At 43.5% G+C, this 19,360-nt stretch overlaps 1 protein-coding gene across 1 annotated transcript; it reads left to right on the top strand.

Annotated features, from left to right (window-relative positions):
- The first annotated feature begins 6,058 nt into the window (after positions 1 to 6,058).
- On the top strand, positions 6,059 to 17,010 carry LOC147440545 (uncharacterized). Its single transcript, XM_086483311.1, has 3 exons — positions 6,059 to 7,027; positions 7,121 to 7,222; positions 16,996 to 17,010. The coding sequence occupies exons 1-3, from the start codon at positions 6,059 to 6,061 to the stop codon at positions 17,008 to 17,010; spliced, it is 1,086 nt and encodes a 361-aa protein (XP_086339437.1).
- Positions 17,011 to 19,360: the final 2,350 nt, after the last annotated feature.

Below are 19,360 nucleotides of genomic sequence, written 5' to 3'. Positions count from 1 at the left end.
GCAGGATTTTCACTTGTATGCACCTTTCCTAGCTTTAGCTGTCCCTCTTCCAAAAGAGTCACTACAAGAGGCTATTCATATTAGCGACGCTCACACAGCGGCGCTCAATTTTTTTTTTCCCGGCGTCGCTATAAGCGTCGCTATGAGCGTCGCAAATTTCTTTGTAAATTTGCGACGCTCATAGTGACGCTCATAGCGATGCCGGCTGAGCTAAAAAAATAACCGAGCGCGCCCAAAAACTCAGATCTCAGATCTGAGTTTTTCGGCGCCCTCAAGCAAGGAGTAGGTAACGCTCTCCCTCACTCTCTCTCTCTCTCTCTCTCTCTCTCTCTCTCTCTTTTTCTTCTCCACACACACACACACACACACACACACACACACACGAGGAGAGGAAGGAGAGCCAGGTATGCTCCTTCCCTCTCCTCATTCTCATGTTCCCTTCCCCTCTTTCTCTCTCCCTCTCTCTCTCTCTCACACACACACACACATACACACACACACATAGTGTTTTTGAGAGAGAGAGAGAGAGAGAGAGAGAGAGTACAAACAAAAACAAAAACGCACACACACATACATAAACAAAGAATGCACACATACATGGAGAGAGAAAAAGAGAGAGAGAGCACGCATAAACAAAAAACGCACGCATTGAGAGAGGAAAAGAGAGAGAGAACATGCATAAACAAAAAACGCACACATTGAGAGAGGAAAAGAGAGAGAAAACATGCATACGATCCAAAAAAACGCACACACATTGAGAGAGAAAGAGAGAGAAACTAATTTAACGTCGTAGGAAACTAATTAAAATTAAAAGACCTGAAGATCTAGCCGACGAGGAGTTGAACTCAAGACCTATTATTCAAGAGGGAAATGGCATAATCAATCTATCATACTTGGCATGGGTGATAGAAAGGTTATACCATTTATCTCTTTAAGAAGAGAGTTATAACGTCGTAGGAAACTATCTTAAAAGACGTTAAAGATTAGGTTATATGTAGACTTACATTAAATTAGATTTATGTTTATTTTTAACTAGATTTACGTTTATTTACGCTAGATTTAGATTTACGTTATATTAGATTAGATTTAGGTCTCCATAGACTGCGATGTCTGCATGAAGCGGGTGAAGAAAGCCCTCAATGGAATATAGGGTATTGCTGCCTTCACTCATGGTGGGCTCCGTCGATCCAAAAGTACTGGTGAAATGTCTTTAGAAGATAGGGAAGAAGGTGGATCTTCAGGGCGGCAAGAGTCACTACATCCCCGACACAATGACCATCTAGACAACCTCTAGTCATTCAACAGCAACTTCAAAGTTAGTAACAAGAGCAAGAACGGTCTAAAGGGCCAATTGCTGTCGTCAGATGTGGATGGAGATGAGGCAGCGTCACCGCTGGAAGTTAACTCTCACATCTTTAGTGATGAGAATGCCAACTCTTGTCGAGTTATGTGAAAAATTATGTGTTAAATCAGTTTTAAGGTTCTTATAATCCCTGTTAGTTTAGTTCTTTGTTTTTAATATAACATAATTTACGTTAGATTTAGATTTATGTTATATTAGATTAGACTTAGGTTTATTTAGGTTTACACACACACACACACACACACACACACACACACACACACACACACACAAGAAGAAGAGAGTTTTAACGTCGTAGGAAACTATCCCAAAAGACGTTAAAGATTAGGTTAGATGTAGACTTACGTTAAATTAGATTTAGGTTTATTTTTAGTAGATTTATGTTTATTTAGATTTACGCTTATTTACGTTAGATCGAGTCCACACAAGAATTACTTACGGTTTAGGGTTTAGAGTTAGACGAACAGTGAAAAGATCTACTGTGAAAAGATGTTAAGATGCTGTGAAGTGCTACAGCTAGAGAAGAGGCAAAGGGGTTTTGTCCACTACATGCAGTATCATGTAGACGTGGGTGTGTAGATTTCTTGTACCCACAAATATAGGTATTGACCAATAAAGACGAGATTATAACCCGGTGGTTCCGATCTCCGTGCACCTCTAGACCGAGGTGTGCGGGGATTGGACATGACTAGAGAATGTGAGGTAAAGAGAGAGAGAGAGAGAGAGAGAGAGAGAGAGAGAGAGAGAGAGAGAGAGATAAGACGAAGAATGCCAATAGAATATTAAATTTGTTGTCTAGGTTATAAGTTTTTTATCCTCATTATGAGTAGCGACGAGGATGTGGGACCGTCCAACCGAAACACCTATCAACGAGGGTCTTATGTCCTTGTAATCAATGCAAGCATGCTGTGTGACGGACAAGACATGTTTCTTTGCAGCACGTTCGCGAATTTGGCGAGTTCGATCCAACTATTATAGATCGAGTTGTTGCCAATTATAACTCGTCGGACTCTGACGCAGGCCAACAAGCAGCAATCTTGCAACCCAATAGACGTGTTCGCAGGCGCTTTGGTCAAGCAGCATATGTGAGGCCACAAGATGTAGCCTCTGATAGCGCGGGGGATGATAATGCAGAGCACATTCCCAACGAGGCAATGTTTGAGCCCGAGATTGATGAAATGATCGAGACGATCATGGATTCAGAAAGGCTTATCTATGATGATATGAAAAGTGAAGCCGATACGCCATTGTATAATGGAGCACGTATGTCTAGATTGAAAGCACTCCTGGTTCTTCTCAACATGCAGGCAAAGTTTGGATGGAGTGACACTAGCGTCACAGCGCTTTTCAGGTGATCTATTACAATTAGTTTACTTTAATAAAACTCTAAATGTATAATGATTTGATAGATTTTTACACGACTGTATCATATTTTTATGTTGTGTAGATTGCTTAAAGAGCACATACGACCAGCTGACAATGTGATGCCAGATTCCCGAGATGAAGCAAGAAAGATTTTGCGAAACTTGGGGATGGATTACAATTCTATCCACGCTTGTCCTAATGACTGCATTCTTTTCAGAGGGGAATACATAGACATGGAGAAGTTTCCGAAATGTGATTCCGAAAGATATCGAGTAGATCTCCACGGGACAAAAATTCCACAAAAGGTTTTGCGACATTTCCCTCTGCTTCCTCGCATCAAGCATTTCTTCGAATGTAAGTCCATGGCCGCCCTAGCATCATGGCATGAGGAGAATAAATCTTCGGATGGTGTGCTACGAATTCCTGCAGATTGCGTAGCGTGGAAACATATAGATGGAACATGGTCGGATTTTGCCAGGGAAGCTCGAAATTTGCGCTTGATTGTGCCAGGGCGATATAAAGTGGGGAATATGGATGTGTATCTTCGTCCACTATTGGAAGAGCTACAACAATTGTGGATTGGCATAGAGGTGGTGGATATGAGCCGACACACAGGACGACGGAATGCTTTGATCAGAGGCATTCTAATGTGGACCATGCATGACTATCCTGGGCTAACAGAATGCTCAGGTGATCTATTGACACTCCTCACTCAGACACTGTAAATCTTGTTTTTTTCCATAGTTGATCTATTATCATGTGTATACATGCAGGGCTTCAAACAAGCGGATACAGAGCATGTGTCACATGTGGACCTAGACTGAATGCATGTAGGGCACCCTCACTGAAGAAGCAAATCTACGAAGGTCATCAAGCGTATCTTCCAGAGAATCATGTGTTACGCGACGGCTTTTTGGGAAGAGAGCCACCAAGGATGTCTGCACAAGCATGGTTAGAGCAGAAGGAGATGTGCGATGACGGATTGCCTCCAGGGATGAAGAGACTATCTCTATGGTACGAGTTACCATACTGGCCCCGACTCATGATCAATCACTTGCTCGATCCAATGCACATATTCAAGAATGTGGGTAATCTACTATGGGACCATCTGACCGGCAAGAAAGATACTTTGGGAGCCAGAGTTGACCTTAGAAATGTGGATCGTATGGAGCAATATTGGCCGCAAACAGCGTCTAATGGATCGATAAAACTCCCTAAAGCACCATGGATTTTCACAGGAGCCCAAGAACGCAAAGTAAAAGAGACCATTCGATCTTTGCGGACCCCCACTGGTGTAATGCACTCGCTCCGAACGTGTTTTACTAAAGAAGGAAAGCTTACCGGTTTGAAGTCACACGATTGGCATAAAATGTGTCAGGCACGTTCATAGTGGACTTTAATATCATTGCATAAAATGTGGACTTTAATATCATTGCTGCACATACTTTACAGTTTATTTTACCGGTTGCCATTGAGGGATGTTTGTCTCTCGACATCCGTAACACAATCTACAAACTTGCAAAGCTGGTGCAATGGATCTCACAAAAGGAGATCAACGTAGACTCCATACCATTCGCCAAACTAAATAAACTGTAAATGTATATGCAGCAATGATATTTGAGAAACATTTTCCTACTACAATGCTAACCATTCAGGTGCATCTTCTTGTTCACATAGTTGATGAGGTGGAAATAGCTGGCACAGTTCATTCCAGATGGATGTTCTTCTTAGAGCGTTTCATGAAAACGCTTAAGGGATATGTGCGTCAAAAGGCACGTCCGGAGGGTAGCATGGCAGAAGGTTGGTTGGTATCAGAGTCCCTAGTGTACATTGGAGAGTGGCTAGACGGATTTGATAAATCCCGGGACACGCTATGGCGAACCATAGATGATGAGCGCATATCTGGGATTGTCATGTGCAATCTCGGTGTTGAGAAGAAGATGACGGAAGATCTAGAGGCTAAAATCAACCGATTTTGCATGCTTCACAATCCAGTGATGCAAAAGTGGATTTCACAATATGAGGATGCAAAGCAAGAGCGACAAAGGGCACGAATCGAGTGGAGATGGGGAAGACGACCACCGATGCACTATCCAGCGGTTCTGGAGAGCCTACCAACCTTCATGAGCTTAAGATGGTTGCACAACCAATTGAAAAGCGCACAACAATGCGGTGACGAAGTGACTGAAGAAGAGTGGGAGTACTCTCGGGGTTGCACGACCAAGGTAAGTTTGCAATGTACGACTAGCAAGTGACTTTATTTATAAACGTTTGAACGGCCACTCATAATCTTTGTTCGTTGTATTATAAGTCATACACAACAACATGGTGTAAAGGTCGACATTTTAGGGTGGAACGAATCGACAAAAAGCGTTTTACTCAAGATTGTGGAATCATGGCAAAATTTGAACAGTCTAGTCGACGACGTTCCTCTGATGCAGATCCTGTGGTGGCGGAACTCACTTACTTCGGCACGCTGCAAGAGATTTTGAGGATCGATTACAGAGGATTTTTTGTCGACTTGTTCGACGTGCAATGGTTCAAGATAATCATGGAGGGTCGCAACGCTACTGTGCGTAGAGGAGAGTCTGGTTTTCTTGAGGTGGATTCTACTAAGAAATGGAGTGACCTAAGAGACACTTTCGTACTACCTGAGCATTGTGAACAAGTAAGTATGTAAATAGTTAACATCCCCCTTTTACAAGTTATGTGCTTGAAAGCTCTCATGTAAGTTATGTGGCTCTGGCAGGTAATATTTCATCCTACAAAGTCTACATCAAACTGGTGGTACGTCATAGAGGTAGCCCCTCGTAGTGCAAGGACGTATGAAGGCTACCATGTGCCAATCACAACGACATCAATGGAGGAGATCAGAGAAGATTCTCAATCAGAAGCCGCTGCGGTGGTGCCAGACGAGCATCAAGATGCTACTACTCTATATGGGGTGCATGCAGAGGAGCTACAAAATGAAACAGAGGATATGTGTTTAAACGGAGAGCTCTATATAGATATAGGAAGTTATGCTGAGTTATGCGAGGATGAGAGAGAGATCTCTTAAAGCCACAAATATTGTATTTGAACAATTTTGCTCCGTGTTGTAAAAGCTCTGGCTCTCTAAGTACCTTCCATGGTGTATAACGCTCTTTTCTACTCGCGCTCACATCTTTTGATTGAAAATTCTGAGTTTTCGACTTGCCTCTTCTATCACTCAATTCATTGCGTCATTGTATTTATATGCGTCATTACGTCATTGTATTTAATGGTCTTTGCGTCATTGTCTACTCTATTCATTCAATATTAAGTTTAAATATTCGTGTGTTTAATGCAGGTATGGATGATGAGGAGTTTCTTTCTTCTTTGTCACCGCAGCAGAGACAGTGGTACGTGGAGCGTCATCGCTCTGGCGCATCATCGCGCGTTCCTACTCCATCCACATCTCCCTCTCTTTCGGAGCATTCGGTGCGCTCCGAAGCTTCGGCGTCGACGAGACGAGCTTCACACTCGTCTAGACACCGGCGCTCTAGTGGTGGCGGTGGCGGTTGTTGTGGGGATTCCGCCACCGATGCCTCCACACCGTCTCGTGTTCGACGAGGCTCTTTACCCTCCCCTTCTTTGCCCGCCCCCACACTAGCCACAGCATCGCCATCTACGCCAGGTTTTGCACGGCTGACTGTTCCTAGAAGCTACACACCTCTACCTACTCCGCCAGGAGCCACCCCACTCGACACTCCTCGCTTCGGGGCCCAGACGCCGGTGGAGACACCTGACGTCCGTACCCCCATCGACACGCCGCTAGAGACCCCTACCGGGACACCCAGGTTCACGCGTCACCGGCCAGAGGGCTTGTCTTACTCCATCGACTTCAGCGGCGGCATCATCATGGATGATGAAGGCAAGAAGGTGATCTCGCGCATGCGTGGTCTTTGCTCTCAGCTGTTTAGACACTACATACTAAACAAATGGAGTGAAGTACCAAGTGATTTAAAAAACAGAGTCATCAGCATACTTCATGATGAGTTTCCCGTTCCAACACGGGATCAACGCTTCAATGAAGACCTGATGAAGATTCGAATGCGCGAATACTGCAAACACAAGCGTTCCGAAGTGCAAAAAGCAATCAAGAATGGGTGGAACAGGCCAGATTGGCTGGCCAAAGAAGATTGGAAGAATGCGAAGAAAGCAGCGCGCGAGAATCCCGACAAGTGGAAGCAACGAAAGGATGCAACCAGAGCGCGAGTAGAGGCAGGGAGCTCGCACCACTTGGGGAGCGGTGGATGGGCATCATTTGAGGCCGATTTTGTATGTGTTTTCACATTGCTCTTTATGTTCGATAGTTTAGGGTTTCTGAGATTTTTAATTCTAACATAATGAAATCTTTGTATGTTTTGACAGTGGTCGATGACAGGACGTGATCCCACACCGTACGAGCGCGAGTACGCAGGCAGGAAGGGCTTAAACGCCTTGATGGACATTCTCAGTTCTCGCGGCGGCATGGTTAGTATTAGGGTTTACTCTTTTTTATTTTTTGTATTGTTTTATAAATGTCGTTATATGTTTATACTTACTGAAAGCTGTCTTATTGTCTTTTTTTGCAGAATCCGACAGATACGCCGCTTGGACGCGATGAGACGTCTGACTAGACGACGTCAGTTTAGCCGTAGCTAGATAGCATTAGTTTAGGGTTTCTCATAGCTTATGTATCATGAGACGGATTTTATACGTCTTTTTGAACCATGTATATTATTACATTTGTCACCGCAGTTCCTTTTGCCAATCAATTCTTTATGCCTATGATGTTGTACAATTGTCATTATTACATTTTCCAATCAATTCATTTTGCCTATGATGTGTACAATTGTCAATTTTGCAAACACTACATCTTGTGGGTGACTATTTTGGGTCTATTATCTACCCTTGCACTTTTTTTAAAAAGTGAATCAAGTACAATATGGTGATGGGTGGCAGGGCATTCAATGCCCTGCCACCAAAAAAAAATTCTCTCGGGCGTCGCTATAAGCGTCGCTATTTATGGCTCTGTAGCGTTGCTATAGTCTTCTGTGTAAACGTCGCTATAACCGTCGCTATGAGCGTCACTATTAACGTCGCTATATAGCGACGCTTATAGCGACGCACATAGCGACGTATATAGCGACGCTCTCGTAGCGACGGTTTTAGCGACGCCGGGGGTTATAAAAACCCAGTGTATTTCCGTCGCTAACAGCGTCACAAGAGCACACAACCTCTTGTAGTGAGTGCGTATGAAGTGATATCTCACCTCAATATGCTTTGTCCTTGAATGAAAGGCTGAGTTCTTCGCAAGATGGATAGTGCTTTGGCTATCACTGTACAAGACACAATTGTCTTGTTTGAATCCAAGCTCTTCTAAGAATCTGTGAAGCCACAGAATTTCTTTGCTTGCCTCCGTCATTGCTACATACTCTGCTTCCGTGGTAGAAAGTGAAACCACTTTCTGCAGCTTTGAAGCCCAGCTTACTGCTGTGCCTCCAACCGTGAACACATAGCTAGTAGTGCTCCTTTGAGTATCTTTGTCACCTGCCATATCTGCATCAGCATACCCTTCTAGAAAAATATCAGTTCCTCCAAAATACAAAGCATTTGTTGTTGTCCCTTTTAGATACCTAAGTATCCATTTCACAGCTTGCCAATGCTCTTTACCTGGGTTGTCCATGAACCTACTCACAACTCCCACTGCATGTGCAATGTCTGGCCTTGTTCAGACCATAGCATACATTAGAGAACCTACCGCTGCAGCATATGGAACTTTAGACATATAGGCTATCTCCTCTTGTGTCTTTGGACACATATCCTTCGTTAGTTTAAAATGACCAGCCAAAGGTGTAGAAACTGGTTTTGCATTTTGCATTGCAAACCTTTCTAGTACCTTCTTGATGTAATCTTCTTGAGATAGCTTTATTGTCTTCTTCGTCCTGTCCCTTGATATTTTCATACCAAGTATCCTCTTTGTAGCACCTAAATCTTTCATTGAAAAAGATTTGGACAGCTCCTCTTTTAGGTCTTTGATGTCCTGCATGTTAGCACTTGCAATCAACATGTCATCAACATACAACATTAAGATGATGAATTTCCCATCTCCCAAATTCTCCGTGTAGACGCAGTGATCCGAGTTGCATCTTGTGAATCCATGATCCAACATCCATCGATCAAACTTCAAGTACCATTGTCTTGATGCTTTCTTTAAACCATACAAGCTCTTTTTTAATCTGCAAACCATTTTCTCCTTACCTTTTACTTCATACCCCTTTGGTTGAAGCATGTAGATTTCCTCCTCTAAGTCACCGTGAGGGAATGCCGTATTTACATCCATTTGCTCGAGATTTAGATCATGAGCAGCCACAAGGCTTAAGACAAGCCTAATTGAGTTCATTTTTATAACAGAAGAAAATATTTCATTGAAGTCAATACCTTTCTTTTGAGAAAAACCTTTTACCACAAGCGTAGACTTGTACCTTTTCTTCCTACCTTCTTCTTCCTTTAGCTTGTACACCCATTTGTTTTGAAGTGCTCGCTTACCTTTAGGCAACTCAACCAACTCCCATGTTTGGTTGCGATGTAGTGAGTCCATCTCCACTTGCATGCTCTTCGTCCATTCTTCTTTGGATTCATGTTGCATAGCTTCTTCATATGATTCGGGCTCTCCAGAATCTGAGATCAAGAGATGGTTGAAGGAAGGAACAAACCTTTCTGGAGGTCTACTTGCTCTTGTAGATCTTCGGGGAATAGGTTGAGGCTCCTCATTTGGTTGACGTTGTTGCACATTGTCACCGTTTGCAGTCCTTTAGTCTTCACCGTCCTCAAGCTCCATGTACTCATCACCTGTTTCTTTTGTTTGTTTTCTTTCCAAGTAATCTTTGTACATATTTTGTTCGTTAAAAATTACATCCCTACTCCTTAAGATTTTACCATCTTCAGGATTCCATAGGCGATACCCAAAGTCTCCTTCTCCATAGCCAATGAAGAAACACTTTTTGGACTTTGCATCTAGCTTTGATCTTAGGCTTCTATCTATGTGCATGAAAGCCTCACACCCAAACACTTTGAGAAATGCATAATTCACCTGTTTACCTGTCCATGCCTCTTCTGGAACTCCCCCATCCAATGCCGTTGAGGGTGACCGATTGATTAAGTACACAGACGTACTTACAGCTTCCGCCCAAAGCTCAAGCGGTAGGCCTGCATGTAGCCGCATGCTTCGTGCTCGTTCCATGATTGTCCTGTTCATCCTTTCCGAAATCCCATTTTGTTGAGGTGTCCTTGGGGTTGTCCTTTGCCTCCGAATGCCATTGCTAGCACAAAAGTTTTCAACAGCTTGGCTGCAATATTCGCCTCCATTGTCGGATCTGAGGCATTTAACCTTGGTACATGTTTCATTCTCCACAAAGGCTTTCCACCTTTGAAATATGGAAAATACATCGGATTTATTCTTCATGACATAAACCCATGTTTTTCTAGTCGCATCGTCTATGAATGTTACATAGTACAATGAGCCACCAAGTGATGGTGTACTTGCAGGACCCCAAACATCAGAATGAACCAACTCAAGTTTTTTATTTTTTCTTTCATTTCCTGATTTTTGAAATTTTACCCTCTTTTGTTTACCATAAACACAATCTTCACAGAACTCTAAGTCCACTTCTTTCAAACCTGGTAGAAGCTTCTTTGTTTGAAGGATTTGCATTGCTTTGGCACTCATATGCCCAAGTCGGTAGTGCCACACCGCACTGTCAACTTCTGTAGTTGCTGCACAAGCTGAAGGTTGCGTGCTAACAGTACACAAGTAAAGTGTACCGACTTTTTCACCCTTGGCAACCACCAAAGATCCCTTTGAGATCTTCCACCGTTTGTTTCCGAATGCAATGTTGTGACCTTCATCGTCCAATTGTCCTGTAGAGATCAAATTTTTGCGAAGAGAAGGAACATGCCTAACATCTTTAAGCTTCCATTCATTTCCGTTAGCAGTTTTGACAGAAACTGTACCTTTGCCGACAATCTCACAAGCTTCATCATCTCCCAAGTATACATACCCAAAATTACCTTTGGTGTAGTCTTGGAAATGTTGCTTGTGTGGTGTCGCATGGAATGAAGCCCCGGAATCTACTATCCAGGAATTAGACACATTGTTTAATGAGAGAATTAGAGCATCTTGCTCTACTTTACCTGCCACATTGGCCTTCGATGTTGGCTTGTTGTCTTGAGACTCTGTCTCCTTCTTCTTCTTGGACCAGCAATCCTTCTTGACGTGGCCTTTCTTGCCGTAGTTCCAACATTCAAGAACTGACTTTGTGCGTGACTTGCTCCGCCTTGAGCGATCACGACCCTTTTAGTTTTTGAACCTCTCCTTAAGCCTTCCTCTTGTTTCCACTGATAGTGTAGCACTTGATGATTCTCCTGTGCTTCTCCTTCGCATTTCCTCGCTTAGGAGAACACCCACAACATCATCAAACTTAAGAGTATTTGTGCCAGAGATAGAATTACTTACAGCCATCACAAGGCTGTCCCAACTATCCGGTAGAGATGATAGTATAAGGAGAGCTCGCACTTCGTCATCGAAATTGATTTTCACTGATCGAAGTTGACGTATGTTTGTGTTAAAGTCATTTAGGTGTTCTGCAACTGAACCATTCTCTGCCATCTTTAGATTGAACAAACGCTTCATAAGAAATACCTTATTGGATGCCGATGGTTTCTCATAGAAGTCATCAAGTGACTTCATCAAGTCCTCCGTGGTCTTCATCTCCGAAACATTGAAGGCCACCGTTGACGCCAAGCTTAACCGGATTGTTCCCAGTGCCTTTCGATCAAGGACAATCCATGCTTCATCTGCCATTGTTGCGGGATTCTTCGCAAGACCGCCTAGTGGCAAATAGAGGTTCTTCTGGTAGAGATAGTCTTCAATCTGCATCTTCCAATGTTGGTAGTTTTTGCCGTTGAACTTCTCAATCTTGAGCTTCCCTTCCTCCGCCATAACTCCCACTCAATTCAAGGAATTCTTTCCTTGAGATAATTTAGCTACGAGCAAACCTTGCTCTGATACCAGTTGTTAGGAAATAAGACGTAGCTAAATAGATAATTGAGTAGATTACTTAATGGAGAGAGACAAATTTACATACACGAGATTATAGAGTAGAGAGAGAGAGAGAGAGAGAGAGAGAGAGAGAGAGAGAGAGAGAGAGAGAGAGTACACACGATATACGTGGTTCACCCAATGTGGGCTACGTCCACGGGAAAGCAGCCACACAATGGCTTTAGTACTTCAAAACAAGAAGTAATTTACAAAGGGATTATACCCTTAATGGAGCTCACGCCTTGCTTCACTCTCACCACCTCACACTCACCTTGTTGCATCAACTTCACACTATGAAATGTGTGTAGAAATGGCCTCCTTTTATAGGCCAAAAGGACTGCCCTCTCTTATGAGAGATAGCCATGTGTAGCCGCCCTTGTGCGAATAAGTGCAAATCGGACCCTCCAATCCGCCCATGTGTGGCCGCCCTTGAGAAGACAAGTCCGCTTTTGAATTCGGCCACCGGCCACCGGCCATTGACTTCCGACCACCGACCACCGGCCATTGACATCCGACCACCGGCCATCGACCATTGACTACCGGCCACCGGCCAACCGACCGGTTGTTTTCCGACCACTTTCCGGCCGCCGTCCGGCCATAATATTCCGGTGAAAAAAAAAGTCTCGGGGGCCTCCGCCCCCGAGGCCTTTAAAGTTGCCCCTGATTCTTGTCCGTGAAAATTTTGGTTTCCAGTGAGTGATTTTCCTTCACGCACGATGGCTTCTCCTCATAATGGGGGCCTTACAAATGTGCGCTTTTACCACAGAAAATTACAAGGGTAAATCAGGCTCCATACTTAACACCAAAGATACACTTTTTGGGACACATTGTCTTAGCAGCAAGCAGGAGTGCAAATGGATCCGGCCAAGATAGAGACTATCGCGATTGGCCCGATTTGAAGAATGTCCATGAAGTTAGAAGCTTCTTGGGACTGTGTTCGTACTACAGGCGGTGATTGCCTTTCAGACATCGAAAGAGAAATTGACTACGGAACCAGTTTTGACTTTGCCGAACTTGCAGAAGTCATTTGAAGTATATTGTGATGCTTGTGGTCGTTGTCTGGGTGCGGTCTTAATGCAAGAAGGCCATGCCATTGCTTACGAGAGCCGATTGTTCTCAAGGCCAGAAATGACAACATAGATTATGAGAAAGAGCTTTTGGCGGTTATCCATGCTCTTACTTAGTGGCGGCATTACCTACTCGGAGCGTATTTTATTGTCTTTACAAACCATCAGAGTTTACGCTACTTCTTGTCACAGAAGCAGCTTTCAAAAAAGCAAATGCGGTGGGCGAACATTTTGTCACAGTTTCACTTCCAGATTGTCCATGTGCAGGGACAAAAGAATGTGGTAGCAGATGCTTTGTCTCGGAAGCCGTTGGTTCTGGCTATTTCCGCGATCCATCATAGGAGCTTCGAGGATATGGTCGACCAGTATGCCACAGATATAGATTTTGCAGACGTTTTCACACGGATACGGGATGGGGAGACAGTAGCGGGATATACCATTCGGGATGGCTAAGAAAAACCATGTTGTGCGTTACACAGCCATTGAGGGAAAAGGTTATGATTGAATGCCACTGTCCACCTTTTACGGGTCATCGCGACATTGCTACCACCATGAAAGGGGTAGAGAGATACTTCTTTTGGTCAAGACTCAAGAAGGATGTGGAAGAGTTTGTGTGCTGTTGCCAGAAGGTCAAGTTTGACAGACATAAAGCGCAGGGATTGTTACAGCCTTTACCCATACCCACCCGCACCTGGGAAAGTATTGCAATGGATTTCATTTTTGATCTCCCGAGAACACAGAGTGGTCACGATGGTATCTGGACTGTTATTAACAGATTTAGCAAACAGACTCATTTTTCATTCCAGTGAAGAAAAAAGTCAAGCCGAATCACTTAGCGAGACTGTTTGTGGCCCAGATTTTCAGATTACATGGCATGCCTGAGACGATTGTCTTCGATAGAGACCCCATATTTACGAGTTTATTTTGGAAGGCAATTTGGGAGAACATTGGCACGCGGTTGCAGTTCTCTTCATCGTTCCACCCGCAGACTGATGGGCAATCTGAGATTGCCAATTCAATGGTTTTAGATTTATTGAAGTCTTATATCTCGGATCAGAAGACTCAATGGGAAAAGTACTTGCCTTTGGTGGAATTTGCCTACAATAACACGATACACTCTTCGACAGGGAAGGCACCATTTGAGATTATTGAAGGTGTTGCGAAGGTTCCACCCTTCCTAAGCACGAAAGATAAGATTTTTGAAGCGGATGAATATACGCGAGACTTAGATACGGCTTTTGCCAAGGTTCACGAGGCTTTGCAGAAATCTCAAGAACGATAGAAAAAGGCAGCGGATCGCCATGGTCGCGACTTGAAATTGAAGGAGGATGATTGGGTGCTCTTACGTTTTGAGAAGGCATGCCTGAGAAAGAAAAAGAGAAAGGAGAGGCTTTTTTCAAAGCTTAGTATGTGATACTAGGGACCTTTCTAGATCTCTGAAAAGATAAATGATGTCTCCTTTTGACTGAAACTGCCTGATACTTGGAGGATTCACAATTTCATGTGAGTCTCTTGAAACCTTTCAAAGGTGATGTGCTTGATGATGGGGAGCCTGATGAGCAACCCGAAGTGGAAGAAAACGAGGAGATCCTTCTTCCTGAATAGATTTTGGCACATAAGGATACGAAGAATAAAGGTAAAGTCCGAAGGCGGTTCTTGGTTAAGTTCATGAACTATCCTGCATTGGATGCAAATTGGATGGAGGAGGAGGACCTAGCAGATACTCCTCAGATTGTGAAACTTTACCTCGAGGCTTTGGGTTTAGCATAGTCTACTCCAAATGGAACCCAGAATTCAGTTTGGCCGGAGATCTGGTGTAGTGGGATACACAAGAGGGGAGTTACTCTGCTCCTTTGTCAACAGATGCCTTGATTTTGATACTAGAGTCATTGATGTCTCTTTGAGCTTCAGGGATACTGAAAGCTGACAGTATTTTGCTGTATGACTTTATGAAATGGAATTCCTGAATATGATACTCATTTGTTCTCGACTTCTTTTTAAGTGCAGGAATTGATAGACGAAATGACTGCAGCATTTTGGTCTGATTGATGTCGAATAGACATGGTTGCAATAGGGGTTAGTCAACCGGACATCGATGAGGTCCCGACTGGATCTAGATGCGATTGCTAACTACATCGCTGATAAATCATGGTCTAAGATCCGAATGAATGTTGAATGTCATGTGATGTCTTGTGATGTCTAGTGATGTCCTGTGATGTCATGCGATGTGACTGTCAATTGGTACATGTACTAGATGTGTGTTCCTAGTACGTAGGTACTAACAGCCAGTGTCTGCTAAGACGGTTTATGGCCTCTTTTTTTTTTGGCAGGCATAATCGAGGGCGATCACAATGATTTCAAGAGGGGGGTATGTCACAAAATGATGACGTGGCTGTCCGAGAGCATTCGAAAAACCCTAATTCCGGAAACCATAACCCTAAAACCTGCAAACCTTAAAATCTGTCAAAAACCCTAAATAGCAAAAACCATAACCCTAGGGTAGCAGGGTTGAACTCGAAATTTGCGGAGATCTAATGACGTGGCATCATACTGCAGAATCCGCTTTTTGTGGCACAATCTACGACAATTGCTTTTCTCCACGCAATTTGAGAGAGAGAGAGAGAGAGAGAGAGAGAGAGAGAGAGAGAGAGAGAGAGAGAGAGAGAGAGAGAGAGAGAGAGAGAGAGAGAGAGAGAGAGAGAGAGAGAGAGAATTCTTTTGCTTTAAAAATTTGAAAGCTCTAGAGAGAGCTTGTGAGAGAAAAGAACCCATGCTTTATTTAAGCTTTTGGGGCTCTTCTTTTGGCATCCCTTGTAAACATTAAATAAGTGGATTGGGCTCCCACTCTGCAGAGCATCTGGACGCAGAGTCTGAGTGTGAGACCCGAACCACTCTTGTACTTTGAACAGATTAATACAAAAAGAAATACCGAAAGGTGCGCCAGTCTTTGGGGCCAATATCTCTAGGCACGGAACTCCGTCGGGGCCAATGCAAATCTATTGTGAAATGTGAACTGTTTTGAAGTGGTTATTTGGTGCTGTCGTGATTGATTCTTGACTTGGAGTTTCCAAGTCTCTTACAGGAAGCCTAACCTATGGAATTTAGTGCTAAAACCTTCAATATAGTCCATTTACCTCGAAAATTTGTAAGTTCTCCCATTTTGTAGAAAAAAGTTTATTTCGAGCAATGGTTGACAAGATGAACTCAGAGTAAAGCCATTTGCACACCCATTTGCACAACTATTGTTGGAATTAGGGTTCGAGAGAAACGCACATAGCTTGGAGAAGACGAAGGAAGCTCAAGGCACACAATAGAGAGTGTGTTACTTAGTGTGCAATGGAAAGATAGAGAGCCCTAGAGTGATGGGCGTATATACAATGCACTGGGGAAAAAACCTCCTAAAGAGCGAAAAAATGCCTTGGCGGTCCTAGTGTGTTCACACACATCACTACCATATGTATATGGTAACAAATCCCCCCTGGAGTGATGCGGTGAACAAGAGCTAGCACATGAGTAAAGGGAAGTGCCATGCCCTAAGGACATGATCAATCCACAAAGGGGAGTAAGCCCAAAGCTTTGCGGAAAGCTTCAAGCTTCTCACAAGACAATGCCTTTGTGAAAAGATCTGCAAGGTTGTCCTGTGTTGGCACATAAGCCAAGCTGATCTCTCCTGCTAAGAGCCTCTCCCTGACATAGTGGTTATGCACCTCAATGTGCTTTGTGCGAGCATGAAAAACTGGGTTCCTCGCAACTGCCAATGCGTTCTGACTGTCAGATAGTGTTGGCAGTGTCCTGTCCAACACCCAAATCAGCCATAAGGCGTCTGAGCCATACACATTCAACCGTAGCTGTGAAGACTGCCATGTACTCAGCCTCACAACTCGAAGTGGCGACAATAGGTTGCTTCTTGCTCAACCATGATATACATGAACTGCCAAGCATGAAACAAAAACCACTTGTGGACACTCGCGTGTCAAAACAACCAGCCCAATCTGAGTCCGAAAAAGCATGTAAGTCTGGCAGCAATGATCCCTCCTTGGGATAAAATAAGCCAAGATGTAAAGTTCCACTGAGGTAACAGAAAATGCTCTTGACAGCCTGCCAATGCTTAGACCCTAGGCTATGCATAAATCTACTGACCTGTGAGACTACAAACTGAATATCCGGCCTCGTGTTGCATACATAAATGAGGCAGCCAACGGCATTTTGATAAAGAGTGACATCAGCAGGATCACCAGCATCATGTAGACTCAACTTCAAACCTGTTTCCATGGGAGTGGCAATAGGTTTGCAATCCTCAAGTCCAAACTTACATAGCAATGTCTCTATGTAACTTTTCTGACACAAGGAAATACAACCATCACACTGCTTAATCTGTATACCCAAGTAATGATGCAACAACCCCAAATCTTTCATCTTGAAAGTGGCATTCAAATCAGCCTTAAATTCAGCAATATGTCTCTCATTTGGTCGAATGATCAGCAAATCATCAACATAAAGAACCACAATGAGAAGTACATCACCCTCACGCTTTACATACAACGTGCTTTCTGTTGGACTGTTTTGAAAGCATCGGTTGACCAAATGAGTGTCAGCTTTCTCATACCAAGCACGAGGAGATTGGTTCAACCCATACAAAGCCTTGTTACATTTGCACACTTTGTCCTCTTGTCCTTTTATGACAAAACCGCGAGGCTGCGTTACATAAACTTCCTCAAATATGTCACCATTCAAGAAAGCAGTAACAATGTCTGATTGATGTACATCCCAACCAAAATGAGCTGCCAATGCACATAGAAAACGCACAGTAGTCATACGACAAGTGGGAGCAAAAGTTTCTTCATAATCTATGCCTTTTTGCTGTGCATAACCCTTTGCAACAAGTCTAGCCTTATGGCGATCGATCTCACCATCCGGCTTGTGTTTCAACTTGTAAACCCACTTCGTACCAATGGCCTTTTTGCCAGGAGGAGGCAAATCACATAAAGTCCATGTGTCATTTTCTATAAGTGCATCATATTCAGATTGCATGGCAGCCATCCAATTTTCTGAAATCTGTGCTTCATCAAAAGACAGAGGCTCCTCAACATCATGTAAGCTAGACACAGCCAAAGCATAACAATCTGATGCATAAGATGCATGGCGAGAGCCTGAACGAGTACGACTAGACAAAGGTGCATCCAATTTACTATCACGCAAAGTGTGCACCAGCCATTTTGGCATACCTCTAGCCTGCTCATTTTGAGCCCTTTCCTCATCAAGTACATCATGTACATCTGCATCAGTAATAGGCTGATCTAAAACATTTTCAAAAACCCCCATAGGCTGTACATTTGCCTCATTGGAACTTACATTCATATTTCCACCACTGAAAAGAGGCAACAAAGTGTCATAAATGTCCTGTGAGCTTACATTAATGTCTCTAGTACATGACAGCAAGGGCTGAACAGAATCTTCCACAAACACTACATCCCGAGAAACCAGAATACGTTTTGTTTGCCGATGATACAACCTGTAACCTTTGCTTTCAGCACTATAACCAACAAAAATACATTTGACATCCTTATCATCCAATTTTCTGCGTTGCACTTGTGGCACCAAAGCATATGCCAAACAGCCAAAAACACGCATGTGCTCAATAGAAGGCTTTCTATCATGGCATGCTTCATATGGAGTAATAGACTGCAAAGCTTTCGTAGGACACCTGTTAAGTACATAAGTGGCACACATAATGGCCTCAAGCCAAAAAGAATGCGGTAAAGCTTGACTTTTGACCATACATCGTGCCATTTCCGTAAGTGACCTGTTTTTGCTTTTAGCAACACCATTTTGCTTAGGTGTATAAGGCACTGTATATCGGTGTTTTATCCCACAACAAGCATGAAATGCATTAAATTCATGAGACATATACTCCCCCCCTCGATCGGAACGGAGGGTGCCCATAGTACATTTCGAGACATTTTCAGCCATAGCCAGAAATTGTTTGAAGCACATAAAAACTTCGGACTTCGCTTTAAGCGGAAATACCCATGCATGCCTGGAGTAATCATCAATGAAAGTCACAAAGCACAGGTAATTGCCCAAGGACGGAGTTTGCATGGGCCCACAAACATCACTATGCACAAGCTGCAACCTGCATGTGGCCCGAACTGAACCATCCTTTGGAAACTTAGAACGCTGCATCTTACCCAAAATACAGCCTTCACAAACATGTTTGACAGGTGCTTCAAGAGGTGGCAAAGAAGCAACCATGTCAGATTTCTACAAACGCAGCAAACTGGCAAAATTCAGATGACCAAAACGTGCATGCCAAAGTTTTGCATCTGAAATAGCCCTTGAATCTACAACAGCATTTGCAAAGTTTTGTCCACACTTGTCATACAAAGTGAGCTTATACAGCCCACGGCACAAAAGCCCAGATGCAACAATTTCATCACCAAAAGTGAGATCATGAACTGTACA

This window comes from Adiantum capillus-veneris, chromosome 15 (genome assembly GCF_014529385.1).
Source record: "Adiantum capillus-veneris isolate H3 chromosome 15, ASM1452938v2, whole genome shotgun sequence".
NCBI classification, from domain to species: domain Eukaryota; kingdom Viridiplantae; phylum Streptophyta; class Polypodiopsida; order Polypodiales; family Pteridaceae; genus Adiantum; species Adiantum capillus-veneris.
This window is presented reverse-complemented; position numbering and strand designations above follow the sequence as displayed.